General features: G+C 34.1%; 2 protein-coding genes across 3 annotated transcripts in view; both read left to right on the top strand.

Annotated features, from left to right (window-relative positions):
• Positions 1–11,792: 11,792 nt before the first annotated feature.
• LOC108072540 (uncharacterized) lies at positions 11,793–12,672 on the top strand. Its single transcript, XM_017163715.3, has 2 exons — positions 11,793–12,033; positions 12,388–12,672. The coding sequence occupies exons 1-2, from the start codon at positions 11,920–11,922 to the stop codon at positions 12,562–12,564; spliced, it is 291 nt and encodes a 96-aa protein (XP_017019204.1). The 5' UTR covers positions 11,793–11,919; the 3' UTR covers positions 12,565–12,672.
• Positions 12,673–14,112: 1,440 nt separating this feature from the next.
• The window catches only part of mtgo (miles to go), a 144,040-nt gene continuing 135,192 nt past the window's right edge, over positions 14,113–22,960 (top strand). For both annotated transcript variants that reach the window (XR_011444400.1, XM_017163693.3), the window contains exon 1: positions 14,113–14,543. The gene's annotated coding sequence lies outside the window, so the exon portion shown is untranslated. The remainder of the gene's footprint in view (positions 14,544–22,960) is intronic.

The raw sequence follows: 22,960 nt of genomic DNA, 5'->3' as shown, positions 1-22,960 counted from the left end.
CCCGACAAACACTGACAAACCTATTGGCATCGATTTGTAAACGCACCGACTGCGACTGAGGCAGCACGGCGTCGCACTGTGGGGCGTAGACCCCAAAAGTGGCGATCAAATCAGGTGAGCATATCTTGTATGGAGATTTCTTCTTGTTAGATGTGGTTGATGTATGAATTTCTTTTGCGACTTTGTTTGTTCTTACGATAAAGTTTCTCCTATTTGTTAAAATCTAATCTTTTTGTTTCATATACAATTTTTTAATTTATTAAGTTCTGAATATGTTAATACTTTCACTTTCTTTAAAGACACGGAAAATGTATTGCAACGTTGATAAACTATTGTTACAACCTTTGTTAGGTAAAACAAAAATAATAATAATCACAATTTCACACTTTTAGGACGCAATACCAATACACCACTGTGCCTTGGCTTTGGCGTCGACAGTGCCGCTGGCAGAGGCGCTAGCAGTGGCGCAAGCAGCGCATTGAAATGAGCACAACACACAGCGGCGGCGGCAGCGGCGGCGGCGACAGAAGCAGAGTAAACAGTTGTTTCGTGGAAAAACAAAACGAACATCGTAATGAAGTTCTCTTTGGCCTGTTGTGAAATTCTACGGTGCTTTGTCATGCTTAAAGCAACAACAAAGGAGTCCGCTAGGCGGGGGGCGTGGGGTGCATTGCCAGGGAAGCGAACGGGAGGCGGGAGAGTTGGTGAGATTGAGAGAGAGAGTGCGCGCCAAAAACAAAAAACAAAAGCAGACGTACAGTGGTGGTCAAAACAGTAGCACCGGGAATCGAGATGTTTCTTACCATGGTTACAATTGTCCGTGTATTGATTGTTAAGAGTAAGTAATACTATTCATCACTGGATAGTAGGGATGTTCAAATTTAACAGCCATAATATCAGACATTTCTAAGTAGATCATAAATTAGGCCCATTAAATAGCAATCAGATTTTTCCTCAAAATTCACTGATTTCTTCTTTTTCTTTTACTCTTCTGGCATCTTTGGCGACCTCTGCTGTATGAAGGCTGACTGCGATGCCGGCGTCGACAGCGCAGTTGTTTTGATAAAGAGAAAAAGAAACACGGCAGCAACAACAAAAAACGGGTGGTGAATCGTTGGGGAAGGGGGATGTAGAGAAGGAGTGACAGAGAGGGGGAGACCGCTTCTTGGGCCGCACACACACACCAACACACACGAGCAGTCGAGTCAAACAAACAAATAAAATGTGAAGCAGAAATGGCAAAAAATTAAACAAACAAGTAGACAGGAGCGGTTCAGCGCAAAAACTGAGTTGAACGAACGGAGGTCGTCACAAAAGGCGAAAAAAGAAACGTCAAAAAACCAAAATAATAATCAAAAGCGGCTTCGCGCCAAAAACGAAACCGAAACGTTATTTGTACTACGTCGTAGTAAAATTCCTAAGGCAAAAACAAAAAATTAAATAAACTGAAATGCTTTTACTCTGATATGGAAGAAAGGTTCATTCACGGCGGACAAATAAAATAAAGTCAAGAATGTGACAATGTGCAATTCTTAGTTAATTATTATTAGATTTTTTGGTAAAGATTGCTTATAGACCGTATTTTGCAAAAGCTATTTATCTTTCAAATCGGTGATATTAGATTTGTTATTTCATTTTGAAAAGGGTTTTTTGTTATTATTGTAATATATTTAGTTATTTATGTACATATGTAGATACATATGTATGTACATATAAAAGAAATTCAGTAATACAATATATTTTCTCCACTTGTCTCAAAGTTCAAAATATTTCCTGCTTTTCTATATCGTTGCTTTCCTTCTGTTTCTGTTTCGGTTTCTATTTATTTTTGTTTAGTTTTGTTTGCTCGTTAGCCAAGTGGGGGCGGGTGTACAGTAGGGGCAGGTGCTCTGCTCTCGCTTTCTCGCTCTCACTCGCAGTCGTCTTTAGTCCCCCTCCCCCTCGCACTCGTACTCCTGGCGACTGCGGCTGCTGCTTGTTGTTTGTTTGTTTTTCGTGGCGTGTTTTAGTGTTGTTTTCGTGCTTGGTGCGTAGTTTTTACGTTCGTCATCGTTCGCTTGGTATTTCCGTCTTCTGCCGGCGTCGCTGCCCACGCTCTGCTACCGCGCTGCCCAAATGGTTTGCCTTGAGTTGTATTTGTAGTTGTATTTCTAGTTGTATATTTGTATTTTGTTTTGTTTTTTGCGTTGCCTTGCAAGCGGATTGCAGTTGTACACGGCAAATAATAGTTCTTAGAAATATTAGTAATATTAGATATTAAGCTTTTAGGAATAAATAATAGGAACACATTTTTAATTTAGGTTTTATTATTTTACAATGCACATCCTGAATGCTGAATCAAAATGTTAAGAGATCGCGTCGATCAATGCCCGACCGTGGTCCAATGATTTTTAGTAATTCTGTTTTGCAACTTAAATTTAACAAATCTTATAAATTTATTTTGTTTTATTGGAACTAAAAGGCCAGTTGCCTAAGTAAAAATAAATTGTTTAATTTTTTGTTTTTCTATTTGTCAGTTCTTTCTTTGCTCACTCTTTCTGTTCTTTTGTTTTTGGCTGCTGCCTTTCTCTCTGCCGCTGCTCTGCCGAAGTCACCGCCTCTGCCGCAGCCTCTGTCAAAGTGCAATGCGTTTTTTTATTCTTGATGTTTTTCTCTCGTGCGCAAGTTCTCTGTTCACGTGCGAACTGTCCCCTCTTTTCCTGCTTCTTCTCCTCCTCCACCCCTTTTTTCTTTCATTTGCTAAGCCATTGTCTTGCCTTCTCTGTTGCGCTTTCTGTATTAGTTTTGCGTTCTTGGGCGAATTTTGTTGTTCCGTTACTTCTTGGCGCGCACTGTGGAATGCAAGGAGCGGATCGTGAATATAAAGATGGAGGATTAGAAGTATAGGAAAACATTTTCTAAATGAAAATATAGTCCTTTCTAAGTGACATTCTATCGGTTATTTGTTAAATTGATAATCTAATCATGTGGGAGTTATGGTTTGGAAGATCATCATTACAGCATGTTTTCCTAGAACATAAATAAATTGTATGAAATATTTAGAAATCTAATAAATGTCGGGAAATATGCAAGTCAAAGTTCGTAGAAACAATAGAATCCAATAGAAAAAACAGTTAGTGTTGAATATAAACTACATTTTCAATCTAATCAGAAATTAGTCACTGGACTGGATGTGCTCTAGAAAATTCTCAAATATCATCCTAGAATTTTCGTAACACACAACAATGATGGCGTGTCGTTCCACCCACCGTTGATTAACTTTATTTGGTCAATCAATGCGTAATGTGTGCCATTATTTAATCTCCCTGACTGTGTATACACGAAATAAAATGCAAACTCATCGTTTGCAGGGCACATTTTAATCGATGCGACCCACTGTGAAGGCCGCATGAGAAATGCTAATTAGTACAAATTCGTTTGTCACAATTTGACAGAGAGCGAGGAGACTCTTTTCTTTTTTGCGAGTAATCAAATAAGAAAGTTCGACAGGGCTCAGGGTGTGGGTATTAGTATCTGGTGGTTGGGTGATGGGGTGCTAGTGGGGGTGGCTCGGCCGCTGCCGCTACATCTGCCGACGTCGGCGGCGGCGCCGCAAACAAACACTTGTTTGCACAGGAGAAGTCAGAGAGCGATAGGCAATGTAATCTCTCTCGAAGAGAGGGCAAGAAAATAATTGAGAGAGAGCAAGCGCACAGGCGGACTTTATTCGTGTACCCTCGTAAAAATTTTATTATATTATAGTATCAAGCAGATAATCATAATCACGTTGCTGTGAACAAATTACCATTATAATTAAGTACGTATAAGATTTTAAATGTTACATATGGTTTAGTGAAAAACGCTTTTCTTTAACCTATAATATGAACATTTAATACTTTTTTTTTCTCAGTGTACTTGACTTTGTGAGTGAATTCACAACTAGGAAGCAATTTCACTTGTTTACAATGTTTGTGCGTATGACGGGACTACGAAAAGAGAAAGAGAGCAGTAGAATTATGTATGTCCCTGAATACCAGAAATTAAGTCGTGTTGTGTCTTGACCCCCCTAAAACTCTTAGCTCTACAGCCTCGCCCCCACCCATGGCCCCACTGTCGACATATGTAAACGTCGACGCCGGCAGCAGCGCGACTGAAGGTCATTATACATTTTGCATTTCAACGTCACTTGCTGTTCTCTTCTAAATCTTTATCTTAAACAGTATCTTTATCTTTTTTGTAGGGCATATTGGCTCTGTATTGTGAATAATGAATTGAAAAATAATTATTTTTACAAATATAATTTAATTTTTGTTTTTATTACTTTTGTTCAAGCTTATGGTCTTGTCACTAAAGCCGAGGATGTTCGACATGCTTTAAAATAGGCAATGCTTTTTAATAAATAATTTTTTTTTTTATAAATATGTAACAGTATTTCAAGGTATAAAGTGGATCGAATGATTTTGGGCATTGCATTAATTCTGAGTTGCTTTATTTTTTGGGTTCTTCTTTTATTGTTTATTGTTGTTTTTGGACTTCGTCTGTGGAATTGTGTAAACAGCGGCGGCAGAGACGTCGCCAGCGACAACAACAATACAAGGCAACGCAGGCATAAGAGTAAACAAAAGTATTTTCTTTTTGTTTTTCGCATTTTGCAGAGACAATGCAAGAAAGTTGGGAGCTAAGAAAAGTGGCGGGGTTAATGGGGGGGCTTGCAAAAGAAGCAGAGGAGGAAGGAGATGTTCAGGGGGAGGGCTGTGGGATGGCGAAGAAAGGGATTGGGGCAAAGGAACGGAAAGCAAAGTTAATGAAGATGAGCCTGATGAGTTTTGTTGCTCTTCTTGTTTTGTTTTCGGCCGCCTTTTGTTGTCGAGAGCTTCCATTGCAAAAAATATGCAAAACAGCAACAATAACAATAAGACACTAAAAACAAACAGCAACAAGAAATATGTAGTTACAGCTGCGGTAAAAAAATTAGTACCAAGAGTATTTAATAGTTCTAAATATAACATCACTATGTGAATTGTAGTGTAACACAGCTTCAGGATAATAAGGACCTTGAAAATTATTTAAAAATATTTTGAAATAAGATAATAGGAATTGAAATGGAAAAAATTAATAAAAATAAATCTACACTACTCTTGTAGATTTATTTTATTAATTTTTTCCATTTCAATTCCTATTATCTTCACCCTGATTGTTTGCACATAAATACGTTTGCATGCAAGGCAGCGAAATACGCAAATAGAAGCAATGAACTTAATTAGTTGTTGTTGTTACTCTTGCCGTCTCTTTTTTGTTGCTGCAGTATTGCTTTGGAGTGAGTGGGAGTCGGTGATGAAGGGGGAAAAAGGGGCAGAGAAAAAGAAAAAGACAGAGAGTGAAGGAGTGCTGCGTTTGCGTAGCTCCAATAAATTGGGTTGTACAGGTGTTAAAAATTAAGTAACATTAAGATTTTAATAAACAAGTTTATTAACCTTTATTTTAAAATTATAGAGTCTTAAATTGATTTTTAAATATTTAATTTATTTAATTTTTATCAGAGCAATTACCTGATTTTTTTTGTGCTTATTTAATTTCGTAAAATTTTATGTTAATTTCGTAAATAATTATATATAAACAAGAACAAAATATATTTCTATAAAATTGTTGCAAATATAGCATCTAAAATTCCCAAGTACGAATTCGGTGTCCCGCTATATTGTAGATCGGACATTAAAAATATTACTTTAGAGGTCTGAATCTTTTAAAATAGAATTCCTTCTTTATTATTTACCATATATTTTTTATTGTTTATATAAAATTAAATTAATGTTAAACTGTATGTTAATGTATTAAATTAAATTAAGTAACCAACCTAAATCTGGGTTTTCAAATTAGTCCGAATGACTTTGTTTTGGCTTCTATTGCCGGCACCGCCAAGAAAATAAATCGCAAAGCTTGGCAAAACTTCAAGCGGAAGTAAACAAATTTTTCTTGCTTTTCCTCTCAGTTTTCTCTCTGTTTTTTCCAGCACACTTGATAAGCTTGCACCTAAGCGACGCGCCCTGTGGAATGCAACAAATGCTAACAAACTACATAGATCGCAACTGTACCTCTCACCGAATATAATTATGATGAAATGTTTATTTTTTTACTGGAGTTGCTACCAAAAAAATGTTGCATTGTCTCAGTGCGGGTGGTATAGTTTTAATTTTTTTTATTTGTAGTTTTTATAATTTTCGGTTGAAATGTTTTCGCCATGTTGACATTGTTTTGCCAAACGGAAAAAATACGCTTGTCGCATTTATTTACTAGCATTTTACTACGAACCCCAGCTGGTTGTTGTTGCAATTGTTTACTCTCGTTCTTCTGCTTATTTTAGTGTCGTTCTTGTTGTTTTTCTTGTTTAGCATTCGCATTCGAGCTAGCAACAATAACAAGATGCGACGACAGAAAAATAACAGAAACAACAGGGCACCTATGAGAGCTCCCGCGCTGCAGTTTTCGACACTAAAAAATAAATGTAAAAATTATTTTGGTTTTAAGTAATAATAATAGTTTTAATTTCTATATGTTTTATATTTGAGAAGATGACTTAATCGATCGCCACCTAAAACCGGCCACAGTTACTTCATTCCAGGGATGTTAAAACCAGTTGGGAAGTATAAGCACATGTGTGAGATTTTTTGCACCAAATATTTTAGGACGAATTTGCCTTGGTTTTTATGAAAAATTTACCAACAATACAAAGCGAATCAGATATAAAACGCCCTAAATTTAAGAAAAATATAACAATTAACCCCATAAAAATATATTTATTATTATAAATATTATTGCCTTGTCTTGATTTTATCCTGCCTTGACTTAAACTCATGAAAGTATCTTAAATCGATTTTTCGGAAATACTGAAAAATGTTTTTTTGGCTTATAAAAAAAATTTAAAACATATATTATTGTTTTGCTCTATTTAGAATTTATAACAAGAGACCAGTACATCTGGCTAAGGATTAGAAAAACAGAACTTAAAAATGTCAATCCCAAGAGATTTAGATTTTCGGGGTTAGCGTCTTGATTGCGGTGCCTGCATTAGGATCTAAGGATCTTAATGACTATATCATCATTATCATTATAATTAAAATATCCAAAATTTTTTAAATTTATTTCATATCTGATAATTTGCTGTGCACTTGTTTCGTTTTGGTTGGATCTCCCTTTCGTTGATTTTTCGTGTGCATTCAGCAAAAATTGTTTTCGGCTGCTTCGGTTGTTGTTCTTTTTGCATCTATTTGGTTGTTTTGTTTTGCTACGTTGTTTTTTTTTATGCCCAGGTTGTTTTTTTGCGTTTCTTTTTTTTCTGCTTTTACCGCTGTAAATTTGCAAAAGTACAGCTGTTAACAATAACAATGACATATAAACACTCCCGCAGCGGGTAACAAAAATGCCAACGCAGCGCAGCTATGCGCAAAAAAAGCATAAAACAAAAAATTCCAAAAATGGAAAACCGAAAAAAGTCAAGCAGAAATCAAACAACAAGCGAATGCAAGAAAATTAATTAATTAAGCATTTTTTGTTTTATAGTTGACCGAACCATCGTCGGCAACACGTGAGTTTTCTGTGGGTGCTTTGAGGCACAAATATGTATGTGTGTGCTTATGTTGTAGCCTCAGTTCTTGGCTTCACCTTTTGTTTTTTTTATTGTTTTTTAACGGTTGTGTGTTTTGCCATAGTTGTTGCTTATCTGGAATATGTCGAATATTTCATTGCACTTTTTCATGGCTGTCGTAGCAGCCGAAATGCCTTGAAATGTAATTGAAAAGTGTACAAAACAAAGCTTAAGCTGGCTGGGTGTGTGGGTGTATGTAATATATCAGTATCAGTGCTTAAATATATTTTAAAAATAGGGAAAGAAAGTCAAGATCATAACCTCTAGATTTCGTTTTTATTGTGTAATGAAGATGATTTTTAGTTTAAATTAAATAGAGGTGTATAAATTCTTGTTTAAAGATCGCTTTTTATTCAAAACCTTTTTTTTTATATTTTTTATTTTTTAATAAAGAAATTGTTCAAAAATAGTAAAAAAAAAAATACACATAAGACCTTCTTTTTATTTTTTATTTTAAGTTTGACACACTTTTTTTTTTTGCTTTTTTCTAATTATAAGGTAATAATGTGTAATAAAATGTTTCCCAAACTAACACCTGTACAATAATTACTTAGTATTTCTTTTTTTTTTTTGGTTTTTAGTTATTAGTTTTACTGCAAATGTTGGCGATTTAGGCATTTTAAATGTTAGCAAATGGGCAATATAACTTTCAAACGTTGTAAGGAATTTGTTTGCATAATACAAAGTTTGTACTTTTAAATTTAACAATATATAAATTACAAAATATTTCCCTATATCCCTACAGAAGTTACTACGGGCTTAAAATCCCTTAAAAGGATATCTTAAAGTATGCAAAACATTTTTTAGTTATCAAACTCTTTTCTAATCTTTTTTTTAAGCATATACATATAAACATTGAAATTACTTTAATTTTTTCTTAATTATTTTCGCTTTATTTTTGTCAACAGATAAAAATGATGTAACAAAATTGTAATTGCAACATTTTCATAGAATTTGAATGCAAATGCTTACACAGACTTCTGTGAAATGGCAGTCAGAATGCGGCCGGATATAAAATGCAGGCAGAAGGGAATGCTCCTGGGGGCGTTGTGGGGTTAAAGGCAAACGAAGTCGACAAGGCCAGGAATAACAACAACAAGAGGCGACCCAACAACTGAATGAAATACAATAAAATTTTAAAACAAACAAATGCAAACACATAGACAGAGGCAAACATACACAAATATATACAAACACACACACAAACACAACAAGGAGCCAATGCGAATGCGACTAATGAGCACTGAAACAACAACAAAGAAGCTGAACCAGAAGAAGAAGCAGTGGCGGTGTCGAGGGGGTGGTTGGGGCTTGAACGGGGGGTTTGACTGACAGCCACCTAACCATGGTCCAATCCCCTTTCCGCCCTACTGAAATAAACAAACAAGAACTAAAACCAAGTAAGAAACAATCAAATTTTATTGATGGAATTATAAATACTTTGTAATCAATATTTGTCATATTTTTTTATAAGTTTAAGTTACCTTCATCAACAGAAAAGAAACATTTTCTTATAAAATTTTTATTTATTTTTCCCTACAATATATTTATTAATAAAGGGTAATTATAAAAGTATATATTTCCTATATAATTAATTTATAATAATTAGATAAAATTTGTAAATCTATATATTTTATATCATACCGTAAAAAAAGTTCCGATTACAGGGTATCAAAACAACAACGGCAAGGACAAGGAACCGTTTGCGTTGTATAGTAAAATGCTTATTTACGCATACAATTGCACGTGAGCAGAGCGGGACAGTGAGTGAAAGAGAGAGTGAGATAGAGAAGGACTAGGAAGGGCGAGCATGATGGGTATGAGTGAGACGGACAGGGCCCCGCGGGTGACAAAGGTGGGAGGGAAGTAGGGGGAGGGGGTTCTACTGAAAATAGGAAGTTTTGTTTGCAGTGCGCACAGCAACGGAGAGACAAACACAACTGTAACTGTAATTGTGTGTTTGTTTGCTCGAAACTTCCCCCTCCGCCACCCAAAAAACCACCCACAGATGTCTGGCTTCTGTTTTCTATGCCTCCCTCCCTCCACGCACCATCACCATTCTTTCGGCCAAATAAAAAGTTTGTTGAGAACATTTGCAAATGTTTGTTTTAGAAAACGGAAAATGCTTCGTTTGTTTCATCATTATGAGCATTGGAATTAACATCATCGTCGTCATTGTAAGTTGTATTTGTCTTTGTTTTTGTTAATGTTTTTGGGCTTTCTTACTTTGGCTTCCTTCGTTTTCCCCAAATCCTAGCTTTTCTACTCCATAATACTCTTTTCTTTGATTAATTTAATGTTTAATTTTTTAAATATTTTTAATTGTAATATTTTTAAGGAATTAAAGTTTTTTAAATTAAAAAAATATATATTTAAAATGTTTTTTTAGGTTTTAAATAATAATAAATAAACTTTTAAATTTTCAATCAATTGTAAAACCCTGCAATTCTCAACTGAGACGAGGTTTAAGGTGAAAAAACATTGTTTTTTTTTTTAAATATATAATAGATTTAATATACGTATTTAAAAATGTATTATAATTTAATAATTTCTGTTCAAAATATATTAAAAAAGGCATTTTTATTTAATTAATGTATATATAAAAAATACATCTAGCATTTTTTAGACTAGTTTAAATTGAGTTAAACTATCTTTAAAAATAAATGATAGTTGTAAAAACGATTTTAAAAATCTTTTAATATTAGTTGTCTTAAAATTAAATAATAATAGTTTAAAAATAAAATACATATAGTTTATATAAATTTCTCCTCAAAAAAGGGCAATCCCCATGTCCCCATTCCTTGATTTATAAATTCTTGTTTGGTTTGGTTCCTTGTTTGCTTCATCGTCATCGTTTATTCGTATTCGTCGTCGCTACTTTTGCGTAGTTTTGTTTATTTTATTTGTTTTGTTTTGTCTTGTTTTATTTTTGTTTGATTTACGTTTGGCCATGCCCAAGTTACACTGTGAGTAAATTTGTTTTAAAAGCTAATCTTTATAAAAATAAAATAGGTTTAAGATAAGTAAAGATTTGTAATACTTTAATGTTATTTTATAATTATAATTATATTTATATTTATTATTTTTTAAATTAAACAATAATAATAGAAAAAAGAAAGAATTTATTTTTAAGGCTTAAATTTTAAGATCATTCTGATTTAAAGTTCTCAATAATATTTTCAATAAAATAATAAATTAAAACTTGGAACAACAATGATGTTAAATGAATTAATCAATTATTAATATAACGTTTAAAAAATATATATGCCCAACTTAAGTTGGCATTAAAAAATGAAAGTTTCCTCATAAGAATTTTTAGTAGTCATCGAAATTATTTGTAAAATAATTTTTTATTTTTTCCAGTGATCCTATGCAATTGCTCGCCAAACACCCAACCCCCTGGATAAGCGTGGGGGGTAACAAGGAGGACCACCCCACCCCCAAACCGCCCCCAAAAACGTCCACCTCAAATTGTTGGCCTGTCGCCGTGTTTTGTTTTACTTGTGCTTCTTCTTCTATTATTTGGCTTTAGGGGGGGGCGGTGGCGAGTTTGCTGTTGTTCCCATCGCTCTGCTTTTTCTGCTTCTTCTCTTATTTAATTTTGTTTTATTTTATTTTTACGTTTTTTTTTTCCATCCTGTTTTGTTGTATTTTGTGTAGGTGTATTGACTTAAAGTTTGTTATACTTCTTTGCCTTTTGTCTTTCAGTTTTGGTTCCAGGTTCAATTTCTTCTTTTTATTTCGTTCCTCCGCTTCTTGTTCTTCGTTCTGTTCGTGGTCTTGGCCTTGTTATTGTTGTTTTTGGTAGAAGGAAACGCCTTCGAAACATTTCTGCGGTTGTCCTTCGGGAGGCTTGGCTTGAAGAATTTTCCTCAAGTTTGTTCTGGGTGGTTTTTCTTTCTAATATTGTTTTTCAGGGTTTACTCTATGTCCATATAGTCAAAAATTCATAAAGAAAATTCCTTTCTTTGTTCATTCTACAAATTCTGTAATATAATAATACTATTTAGTTATCGTGGTGTATTAAACAATATTTAAAGCGTTTGTTATCCACTTTCTTTTAATTAACAGTTTTAATAAAAATATTCTTATTTATTAATTAAACACAATTTTCTTTAAATTTTTTAATAAAAATCAATCTTTATAAATCGTGTGATCTTTTCAAATTATTTCATTTTCCTTTCCTTTCAAACATTTCTAAGCCTTTAAAAAATTCCTGTTTGGAAATGCTGTTTTTTAAATTTTTTGTAAAATAATAAATTTTAAGTCAATAAGGAAAACATTTACCGCTGACCAAAATGAATAAACTGAACAAGGAGTGGTCGCGAGCAGTGCCCTTTAAGCCCAAGGATAATCTTACAACCGAGGCGAAAAATAGAGCTGCCAAGTTTGTGTCATCTATTGAAACGGATGTAAGCTTATATGGTGATTTTTGTAGACAAATAGGATATAGTTATTTATCTTGTTCATAAGTTTTAATTTGTTGTTAATTTACTAGGTACTGGATTTTATTATTTCTTAAATATACAAATTTAGACAAATTTTTCAAAGTAATTAGCAAAATCGTAACCATTTTGTATGGAAGCCATGCTTCTTTTAATGGCTACGTTAAGGCAGCCATATTCTGTAAACGCCATCTTTCTTTTAATGGCTACCTTAAGACAGCCATTTCCTGTGGTTGCCCTATAAAGTAGGCAACAATTTTTAGCGAAATCCCTTGAGTACTAGGTTTTAATGAACACATTTCTGTTATTTTTTTTTAATAGTGCGTTCCTGTATCAATGGCATGTCTGATTGGCTGGGAGTACGCTCGGATTTGGCTGCGAGATCGTGACAATTTTGTAAAGAAACGCAATAAGGCTGTGAAGGCAAAATTTATTAAAAATGACTTTGAATCATGGCTGAACAAGCGTAAAACCCCAAAACGAAACCAAAAATTTTGACGAAGCGGAAATTATTATTTTTTTTTTTTCAATTAAAAATGTATAACATTGTAATTTAAACTATAAAAAGAGACTTGAATAAAAATTAAATGCGAAAGTAAAGGAATAGTTAAGACACAAACCATTTTATTTTCCCTAAAAGAGCTTTTGGGTAAGTAATGTCAAATGTATGCAAGAAAACTGAAACACTGTACAAGAAATGTAAAAATTAATTTTTTATATATTATTATTTATAAAAAATGAAACTTGATTATTAATGACAGTTTCTAAAAAACGTTCTTTAAAATTTGGTGTCTTAGTTAGGAATACAAATAATGGTTAACATAAATAAAAAATATATAAAAATATTTTTTTATTCTAATATTTTTGTTACATCAAAATAAATTATTAAGTCAGAAAATATTTATATTTTCTCCCTAATTTCCTTGTGGTCTCAAACAGCTGTTTGCTGGCAAAATCAACATCTCACTCACTTTGAGCCTATTTGGAGACCAACCTTTACTTACAGGTTGCTGTCACTCAAAACACACTCTTTCGTGTTGCTACTCTTTAGCTCAATCAGGCTACCTTTGCTCTCTCATAGCCGTTCTTGTAAGTTAGAGCAGGGCAGAGAATAGGGACTCAAGCAGGGACTTTTTGTAAACATGTATATTACTTTTATTTTACATGACCAGCGGATGTGATTACAAATTTTATTGATGGCTTACCTTTATTTTTGTTTATTTAAACTTTTTTTTTTTTTAATGTATAAAAACGTTCCATGTTTATATATAAGTATTTGATAATTTATCTGTATAGTTTATTGCAAAAAATAAACTCTTCCCTTTTGTAATGATTTTCGGTTATTAAAAAGACAAAACAATTTACATTGCTTTACGTATAACATTAGCCTGGACTCAAACCGCATAAACACTCAATTTCATGATAATTCTGCCGGTAATGGCAGGGTTAGTGGCAGCGACGTTGACACCCACGCAACGTGACAATTCCCAAGAAAAAGAGAGCTAGAAAAAGCAACAGCTTTTAGAGGCACTCAATTCGGGGTCAGCTCTCTTTTCTCCCACCCCCACTCTTTTAGGCCAGCAGAAAAGTTAGCCGTTAATAACAATAATATTAATAATAGATATAAATCAAAATAATTCAATGTTTACGAACAATTAATAATGACAAATATCAAACAAGAAATAAATTTTAATATGAACATATTTTATCTAAAAATGTATTCAAAAATATTCCTAAACACCTGATTAAAGGCATAGTAACAGCACCTTTACATTGCCTGTAACACGGTTACATTTAGTAAACAGCCAGCACGAAAGAGAGGGCGGGCAGCACTCAAGAGCATTGCAGTGTCGCGCAAAGAGCTTGCGAGGGTGTGGGAGGTGGGGAGAAAAGGAAAATCGTCGTTCAACTCACTCAAACCGAAAGAGAATCTCTATATAGCGGGAAGTTCTCTGATTCGCATCGAATATGTTTTTCGCAGCGCGCGCGTTCGCATCGGAAAATCAGAAAGGCTGGCGTAGCATTTTTGAAAAATACAAACACCAAGATTCGGCAGTGCAATTCTTCAGCGCTTTTCCTGCTCTGCAAGAAACGTCGTCATTAGCCGTTATTTCGTTACATTTCGCTATTTCGTTACAACGTAACATAAACTTGTTACGCATATTACAGTAAAAATTGCAACAAGAAAACCAACAAAAAATCAAAACAATAACAAATACAACAAAATTGGCTGCTTTTCGTGTTTTTTCGCGTACGTGTGTGTGAGTGTGTGTTTAATTGTGTGTTAGGGTGAGAGTGCAGCCAAAAAATAAATGCAAAAAGCAACAAATAAATAAATAGAAAACAAAAAGGGAAAAAAGAAACCAAAAGCAAAAGCAAAAATACGTGTGTGCAAGGTGCAAGTGTATGTGTGTGTGCGTGTTAGCATATGTTGGTCGATTTTGCACCAAAATTGCAATAATTTTAATGTTTTTAAGGTGAGTTTGACCTAATGGTTGTTTTAACAATTCAAATTGAATGTTTTCCCATTGGGAAATTAGAGAAAACGGTTACAATATGTTGGCAAAACCCACAAACACAACGCAAAAGGCGGCTAACTGTTGTCGGTGTGTATGTAAGTGAATTGGCAATATCGCGGTCGTGTGTGTTATATGTGTGTGTGTGTGCTTGTGTTTGTTGCTTTTGTGGCAACCAAAAACGTTGCAACTTGCAAGCAACAATAATAATGATGGCAAAACAAGTGCAGTCAGCAAAACCAACTCAACCAGTGCTTGCCTCTGTGGTGGCTCTCTCCCGCTCTTTCCATGCCTCTTGCTTTCGCCATCGCGCTCTCCCTCTCTCATTCTCTGACATCGTCCGACCCCCTCTCTCTTGCACCCATTGACGCAACTGCATGGTCAGGGCTTCTTTTACTGTTACTGCGTTTATGCGGTGGCCCTCGTTCGGGAAAATATTAATAATTAAAATAAATAACTTATTTATTATTTATTATTATAAAACTTATTTATCTGACATGATCCAATTTCCCCAAACGTTGCAAAAATAAAACTTTATAACCATTTTAAAATTTGTTTTAAAAGTTATTATTGGTATTTATTATAATTTATGCGAAATACAGCAAATAATTTAAAATATATTTTTTTGACAAATATTTACTTAAAATTTGCATTAATCGTTTGATTTATTGATTTTCGGTAAGATTGACCAATGTAATTTCTAGTTATTTACGAATAATTAAATTTTTTTTTATGGTTTATAATAATATCCAATGAACAACCCATTATATTCGTCAAATGAGAATAACATTAAAAAATCGTAAAAATATGTGCATAAACATTTTACTTTAGTGCTTTTGTTTTTTATTGCTTTATTTTGGCTTCTCGCTTGCTTTGCTTTTCTCATTTCGCATTCCGCTGCTCTCTTTGCACCAAACAAAGCTTAGTCGCCACTTGTCGCGCCTTTTGAATATCTTACCTCCCTCGTACCACCACTTTCCACCACCCAACGCCCACCGTGTGCCTCCCTGACCTCCACCTCTCTCTGACCATTGTCCTGCTGCACTTCCACTATCTGCGTTTTATATCTTTTGGTGCACACAAAAAAAAACTAAAGTATAAAAATTAAAAAAAAAATTTAAATGATTTCCAAAAGGTTTTCTAAAAATAAGAAATTATTTACAATAGATATTTGTGTAGCTTTCTATAAGAACAAATGTTTAATACCTCGACGCCAAAATGTAGGCAATGTTTTTTTGACAGGATACACGATATTACAAATGTTTTTTACTGAGCGGATGATTTTTATTGAAAATAATATTTAATTGCAATAACTAGTGCCTGCTAAAAAATATTTTAATAGTCCCGAAAAAATGATTTTTTTTTGCATTTTTTAACTTCTAAGTCGATAGATTTAAATCTCTTATTATGAAATTTTGTAGAAAAATATATTCTCAATATCTTAAAGTAATTTTCATCTATCTTCTTTTATATATATTTTTTTTGCAAGTGTAATCTCTCTTGCCTTTCCACCCCGAGGCGCTTCTCATTCGAAGCTTTTTTGCGAGTTTCGTTCGATTTCCATTTGCCTTTAATTGCATTTATGCATTTTTAATCGAGTTTGACTTTGGTAAGCTTTTTACTTTGGCATATGCTAGTTCGGTGTCTCGAAAACAGAGAGAAAGAGAATTAGAAAGAGAGAGAAACGTGCGGGGAAATGGGCTCTTACAGATCCCGAGATAAGTCTCAGTTTCGCCCCCATTTTGGCCAAAGTTTTCTAATTGGCCTTGACGCCATTTTCGGGTTTCAGCGTTACACTAACGGCAAAAGTGCGAAAATTTTCTGCGTCTTAAATGAGATAATTTATTTGCAATTATAATTTGGTTCATTAAAGTTAATTCAATTAAGGGGTGGCGGAAAGCAATGAAAACGGATGGTCTCAAGGTATGAGAATGACAAGATAAAAGGACTGAAATTAGCGAGAAAGTAAGAATATTTTTCTATTACATTAGAAATTTACAAAGTTGAGTTTAAGAGGTTTTCTGTTCCTTGAAATGGTGTTCCTTTTAGTGTGAAATATCATATTTTTTAAACATTTTAATTGTTTAGAAAACTTTTATAGGAAAACTACATGAAAAGGTTAAAATTTTATAAAATCCTGTAAAATTCTGTTATTGATGTTAGCAAACAATTAAAACATACTTTTATTAAACCAATATTTTTAAATATGCTCCATTTTCGCTAGAGGCAAAACTTTCCTTGTTTTTTTTATCCTTCCTTTCGCCAACATTAACCCAACAGCTGTTGCATCCTAAACAAACATTTTTGCCATACAACTTGGCCCACTTGAAAGCTCAATCAGAGCCATAGTGTCCCTTATATATATATGTACTTTATATGTATGGTATGTACAGCCTTGTTGCCTCCCCAACTTCTCCATCTCACCCCCACAAAGTTTTGCAACTTAACATATGTTTATCTGCTAATCATGGAAATGCGATGCGGTGTTGCAAAATATTTAACTAGAAAACCTCAAATGAAAAAAAAAAAATGAAATAAACGAAACAGCTTTTCCGCTGAACAACAACACGGCAAAACACACTCGCTCCACATTTCTCCACGAAGTACCATATGCCAAAAAGCTAAACCAAAAATCGCACACACATAGTCGGGGATACAAACAAAAAAACGAACAAAAAATAAGCAGGCTGCTTTGACATTTCGTTGTCTGGCCACGCGCGCATCTCGGAACAAGGTCCCTTATAAGGGATATTTTATCATTAGGGTGGCTCAGGTTTTCAGGAATTTTTATTATTTTATTAGATTAATTTTTTATTATGTTTTCGGTGTTTTTCAGATTACAAATAAATCCTTTAAAATATTTTATTGATGTTTATATTGAACATTTGGTTTGCAAAGAAGAAGATTATAAAGTAAAGATTAGAGAATTAAAAGAAAAAAAATGTATACACAACATTAAAAATGCAAAATAAATTTTTTTAAAATCCTAAAATTTCATCAATCTAAATATTAAATAAACATTGCTCGTTTTAAGAACCAAAATAATTGAAAATATTTATTATTTAAGATTTGATATGTATTTATTGAGTAGTTTATATACATTTAAGTCTTTTCCCTTTATTATATTGGAGCCCAACGAGTAATCTGGTTGAGTCACCCTTCTGAAAGCCCACATTCAGTCGCACATTTTGTACATCTGCACATCCCCACGCACAAATAATTCGCTGTTCGCTATGTATGCCAGTATGCCGAAAAAAGGGCAAGACATAACTTCACCCGCTTTGTCGCTGCCCACGCTTCAAAGCCCCCAAAAACCAGCTACCCATGAAGCCGCCCAACCACCCTCTAAATCGGCCATACCACCCAGTGGACGAGCGCACCCACTCATCCGCCGTGTGTGCCTTAACATTTACCTTGTTGGCCCGAAGTTGTCTTCCAAACATTTGTTGCACTCTTCGGGTGGAATTCGTTTTCACCACGCTAGTAATTCACCCTTATTGTTCACGGTCTCTTTTCCAATCGCTCTCTCTCTCTTGGCCGCCTTTCTCTTTCTCTGTTTACATGGCTATCTCTCGCGGGTTTTTGCTCTCTTTTCAAGCTAACCTAAGCCGGTCCGACGTCATCGCAAAGGTCAAAGAAAAGCAGAGCGAAAAAAAAAATAAAACTAAAATAATAAACTCACTAGACACTTGAATAAAAATATTTTGAAAGTAAATAATTATTTAAAATTTTGTTAGGTTTACAAATAAATTCGTAATTAATTACTGGGTCAAATCTAAGATTTTTGTATAAAATTCTCAAATAGTTCTAGCATGATATAAGAATTTATCAAATATTAATTTTAAAACAAATTGTGTTTGCATTTTTTACAATGGAAAATTTTACTTTTAAGCTTAAAAAATATGCGTAAAAGTTTTCATATATTTTCGATTTATATTTTTAAAGTGTATTAAAGCTTTTTCGGAAAAGTCAAGGAGTACTGGCAAGTTGCGTGGTAGGTGGTGATGGGTTACTACCGGGCGGAGCACTAGCGATTGCCATGTCTTCTGGGGTGGGGTGGTGCAGATTGCGTGGGGTGCCTTTGGGTGGGTGTCCAACCATATGGTCAATGCACAGAGCAAATTGCCACTTGGCGGAGGCGACGCTTCATTTGGTTTTCAAATTGAATAGGAAGCGTCGCGACATTGTCGGGCGTCTCTATGTTCCCGACGCCCCCGAAAAATGTTAGACCCCGCTCTCGCTTCAATTCAAGGATTCGTCCTCCGCTAATTGAGACATTTGTCAATTCGCGTAAATGAGACATCATTTCTCAAAGGCATCCTCTTATTGGCCAAGGGAATTAGGGAACACAAAGTAATGGCTTATTCCCGATTGCAATTTTTTAATTAAATCAATTATACCAAAATGGAATGATTTAAAATTTAGTCGTGGTTGATATTATAATATAGTTAATAAAGTACCAAAATATTCAGTTTATCTAATTAGTCTTGCTACATTTGGTGGCTTGAAAACTACCTAATTAGTAGGGAACATACATACAATACAATTTTATTAAATGTAAAGAAGTAAAGTAATTCATTTAATGTTCCCAGAGTATTGATGGAACAGAGCAGATAATTTTGTATACTTTTTTGTGGGATCACAGTCAAAAATATCTCGGGGTTCGGATTCTGGCTGGATGGCCAAGGATGTTGCTGACTTCTTATTTATATAAGAAATAGATTTGTTGGTTGATGTAATGGAACTACTGTCATGCAATAGCTTTTTGGGTAAGGGATTTACATTTTTGAAAACACCATCGCGCTTTTTCGATATAGGTTTAGGATTTTTTAAAGTACCTTCATTCAATGACCTTTTCGGTTTGGTATTAGAAGTTCTGTGAGTACCGTTATTCACTGGCTTTTTTGGTATAAGTTTAGGATTTTTAAACGCTTCTGAACTTGAGTTTTTCTGTAGCACAGTTTTAGAGCTTGTCTTTACAGACTTTTCACCTTTTGTGGACTGGGTTTTCTCATTCATTTCTGGCATCTTCAAGCAACGTATATCATTTTTAAGGCGTGTAAAAGTAATGGATTCCAAATAATAGCGACCTTTAAAGTTTGTATTTAATTAATAAATAATTTAATATTTTATGTTAACTTACCTTCAGCTTTTTGCAAAAATCCCGAACGCAGGCCCATTTCAAGAGTTTGCTTCACTGGCACTTTAATGTCTTCCGGTGGAAGCTCCGTATTTTGAGCTATAGTCATCACTATTTCTCGCAGTGTTGCCGGCGAGTTAAGCAACTCCATTGTATGCATAATAATGGCACCATTAAAATTCGGCATCTTAAATGTTTGTTATGTTGTATTTCAGCTTTGACAATAAAAAAGAAAAATGATGAGGCTTTTGAACATAGAAAGTAACTGGGAAGCTAGGTATTTACTATCGAAAGATTTTAATAAATTAGGATAAGTAAAGATCAATGGCTACTTTGTCTACTGAAAATCTTAAATTTTTAATTTTTAAAATATAGATAATTTCTTTGATTTATTTTATTAAGAGTTAAACTTAAAAAACCCAAAATTCCAACATTACATATTGGTGAAAAATCGTCTGAAAATCCTTGGTCTTTAAAGAACCAATGCCATTTTTTTTTGCTTTTATTCTGTCTGATGAAATTTGAAACGAGATCTACGTCAAGCGGTTATCGCCTTGACATGGCCAATACCAAGAGAATTGGTCGTATCTATCAATGAACCAGGTTGCCTAACAACAGGACTGAAAAAAAGAACTGAGCAAACTTTGCCACATAACAGTTCAATATTGGCTTCTGATATTTACATCAGAGACTTCTTTTTTGGTTTTTGCTGACGCTGTCCGCTGTCACTATACTGCTGTTCCTAATCAGCGGACTCTATAAATAGAATCCCTGACCGCCCACTCGCAACTCTTCGGCAATCGCCCACAGAATATACACCATATGGAGGTTTAATTAAACTCGGTTCAGCAAAAAACAAAAAAAAAATACACGAGCAAAGGAAAACAAAGCAAGATGTTTACACGCAAGTCAAACAAGGACAAAGTTTTTTTTGGCATCAATCATGTATATAGAGGCAATTAAAGCTTCAACTGCTGTCAGAGTCAAGATGTCTTTGCTGTTGCATCACCATCACCACTAGATAAAGCTGAACCCATATAGCCTTAAATTGAGTTGCAATAATAATTTTATTAATATTATTTTTTTGGGCGTCACAAAAAATCCTTGTGAAAGTTTCAGGCAGTGACTATAATGGGGTGAGTGCACCGTCAGTGTCTGTTATTGACAGTCAACGGTAATTTAATCAAAAAGTGTCAGACAGCGTTTGCCATATGGCGGCCATTGGAGCGTTCACTTGGGCGCCATAAAAAAACAGTTAAGAAGGATGTGACACCAAGGACACTCAATGTATAAGCAATGCCCAGCTGAAACTAGAAAAATATATATTGAAAATAAGAATAGAAAAAGAGGAGATTTGAATTCAAGCTGAAAATATACATATAAGATTTCCTTAAATTGCTTTATTAGAAAATTAAATAATAGAATAGGTTTCTTAATAAAAATTCTACAAAAGTGCCACTGAATACTCTGAAGCTTGTGAAAAATTTTCCAAAAATAGCTCTTGGGCAACGCATTAAAGTATGCTATGCTTTTAGCCCCACAATTTTCCATGCGTTCTAGTAAAGTACTAAATATATGTATGGTCTGTATGTATGTAAATACCCTTTTGTGGGTGGGTTAAATTCTATTTGATTTCCGTTAGGGATAGGCCCCTAAAAATAGCCACGGTCAAAAATCAGAGCCGACAGCTCAACGCCCAAAGCGAACATTTATTTAACATGTTTGATGTTTTCCTCAGTTAAATGTAGCATTTCGACTCGAACCCAAAATAAGCAAAAAAGCCGGACGAGTGGCAGGAAATTCGTTTTGTTGATTGTTTGGTTTCAACGTTCTGCACAGGGAAAATAAAAGCATTTCTCGTACACATAAAAATTCTTTTCTAGAAATGCCATTTAAAATGCAGTGCAAATGTTATTTTAACACTTGTCAGGGTGCAGAAAAAAAACAAAACTTGACTGGATTTTTTATGGAGACAGAAGGTGAAAGCATAACGCATGTTTAGAATGGCAATTCTGACACGCTTTCCTCTTATTATTTATGACAATTGTGAAACGTTGAATTGAGAAAAATGCTGATGATGGTTGAATGAAAATGGACGTACAGAAGGGAGAGTGTTAAAAGCTAAGAATATTGTTTACTTTATTTTATATAAGGGTTTACATAAGTAAAATTTAATGAGTTAAATTATTTTTAAATTCTTTAATTCAAAAGCTTGTTTTATCATTTAAAAAACTCTTCTATAATTCAAATGTATTATATTCCATGTGCGTATCAATTTGTATACCCATTGACCAATCACTGTTTCCTCTTCGTTCATCGAATTTGTATAAATTTAATTTGTTAATCAAATATGCCCAATTGAACGGAAATCCTGTACATCAAATGCACATATACTTGTGCATGAAAGGGCACATCTTCTTTGACATTTATGCAGAGTCAACGCCTATATGTATACAGTAAGCACCAAAGGTATGCCGACACACAACCAACGTGCGTGCGAGAAGTATGTGTACATTCATACATACAACGTGTGTGATAAGCGACAGCTCCTGTATCCTGACAGTTATACTTGTGCGCTGTGTTTCAAGCGTAAAGATGACCGGTAGCCCTTTTCCATAGTCTCCTCAGTGTGTCAGTACACTTGAAATAAAAGTTCCTATTAAAAGTGGTAGAATTTACAAAAGAAAAGAGTCCTTTATATATTTTTGAAATAATAAAAGCTCTGAAAACTAATTTATCAAAATTTAAAACTTAGATAACTTATCGAAAAATATCCTATTTTTATTTTATTTTTTGGTAATCATCAGCAGGCGCGTTGATTTAGGAATGTGTGCTTGTGTAGACAGTGTAACTTTCATGGTAACTTTCAGCGTACCTTATATACAAGCTACTAGATTAATGTTATTTAATATTGATTGAAATATTGAAAATATTGAAAAAATAAAATAAAAATTGTAAGCTGAAATGCCTTGCAACTTTTCACTTAATTAAGATTTATTTTTTTTTGGTGTATTTTGACATTCCTGGCCAATTGCCTGCTGTGACCGTGTTTCCTGTGTATAAAGACCATGCAAGTGACAAATTATATGCACAATGGGCCAAGGGGAGGGGAGGACAGGGCCCAGTGGAGACAGATGAGTTGTGCGAAAGTGTCAGCATCAGTGTCAGTTTTGGGTTTCTCCAAGCAAAATGTTTTATGTGCAGCCAGCGAGACATTTTTGGCCTTGTATAAAATATG

The sequence above is a fragment of the Drosophila kikkawai genome, chromosome 2L (assembly GCF_030179895.1).
Source record: "Drosophila kikkawai strain 14028-0561.14 chromosome 2L, DkikHiC1v2, whole genome shotgun sequence".
Classification (NCBI taxonomy): Eukaryota; Metazoa; Arthropoda; class Insecta; order Diptera; family Drosophilidae; genus Drosophila; species Drosophila kikkawai.
This window is presented reverse-complemented; position numbering and strand designations above follow the sequence as displayed.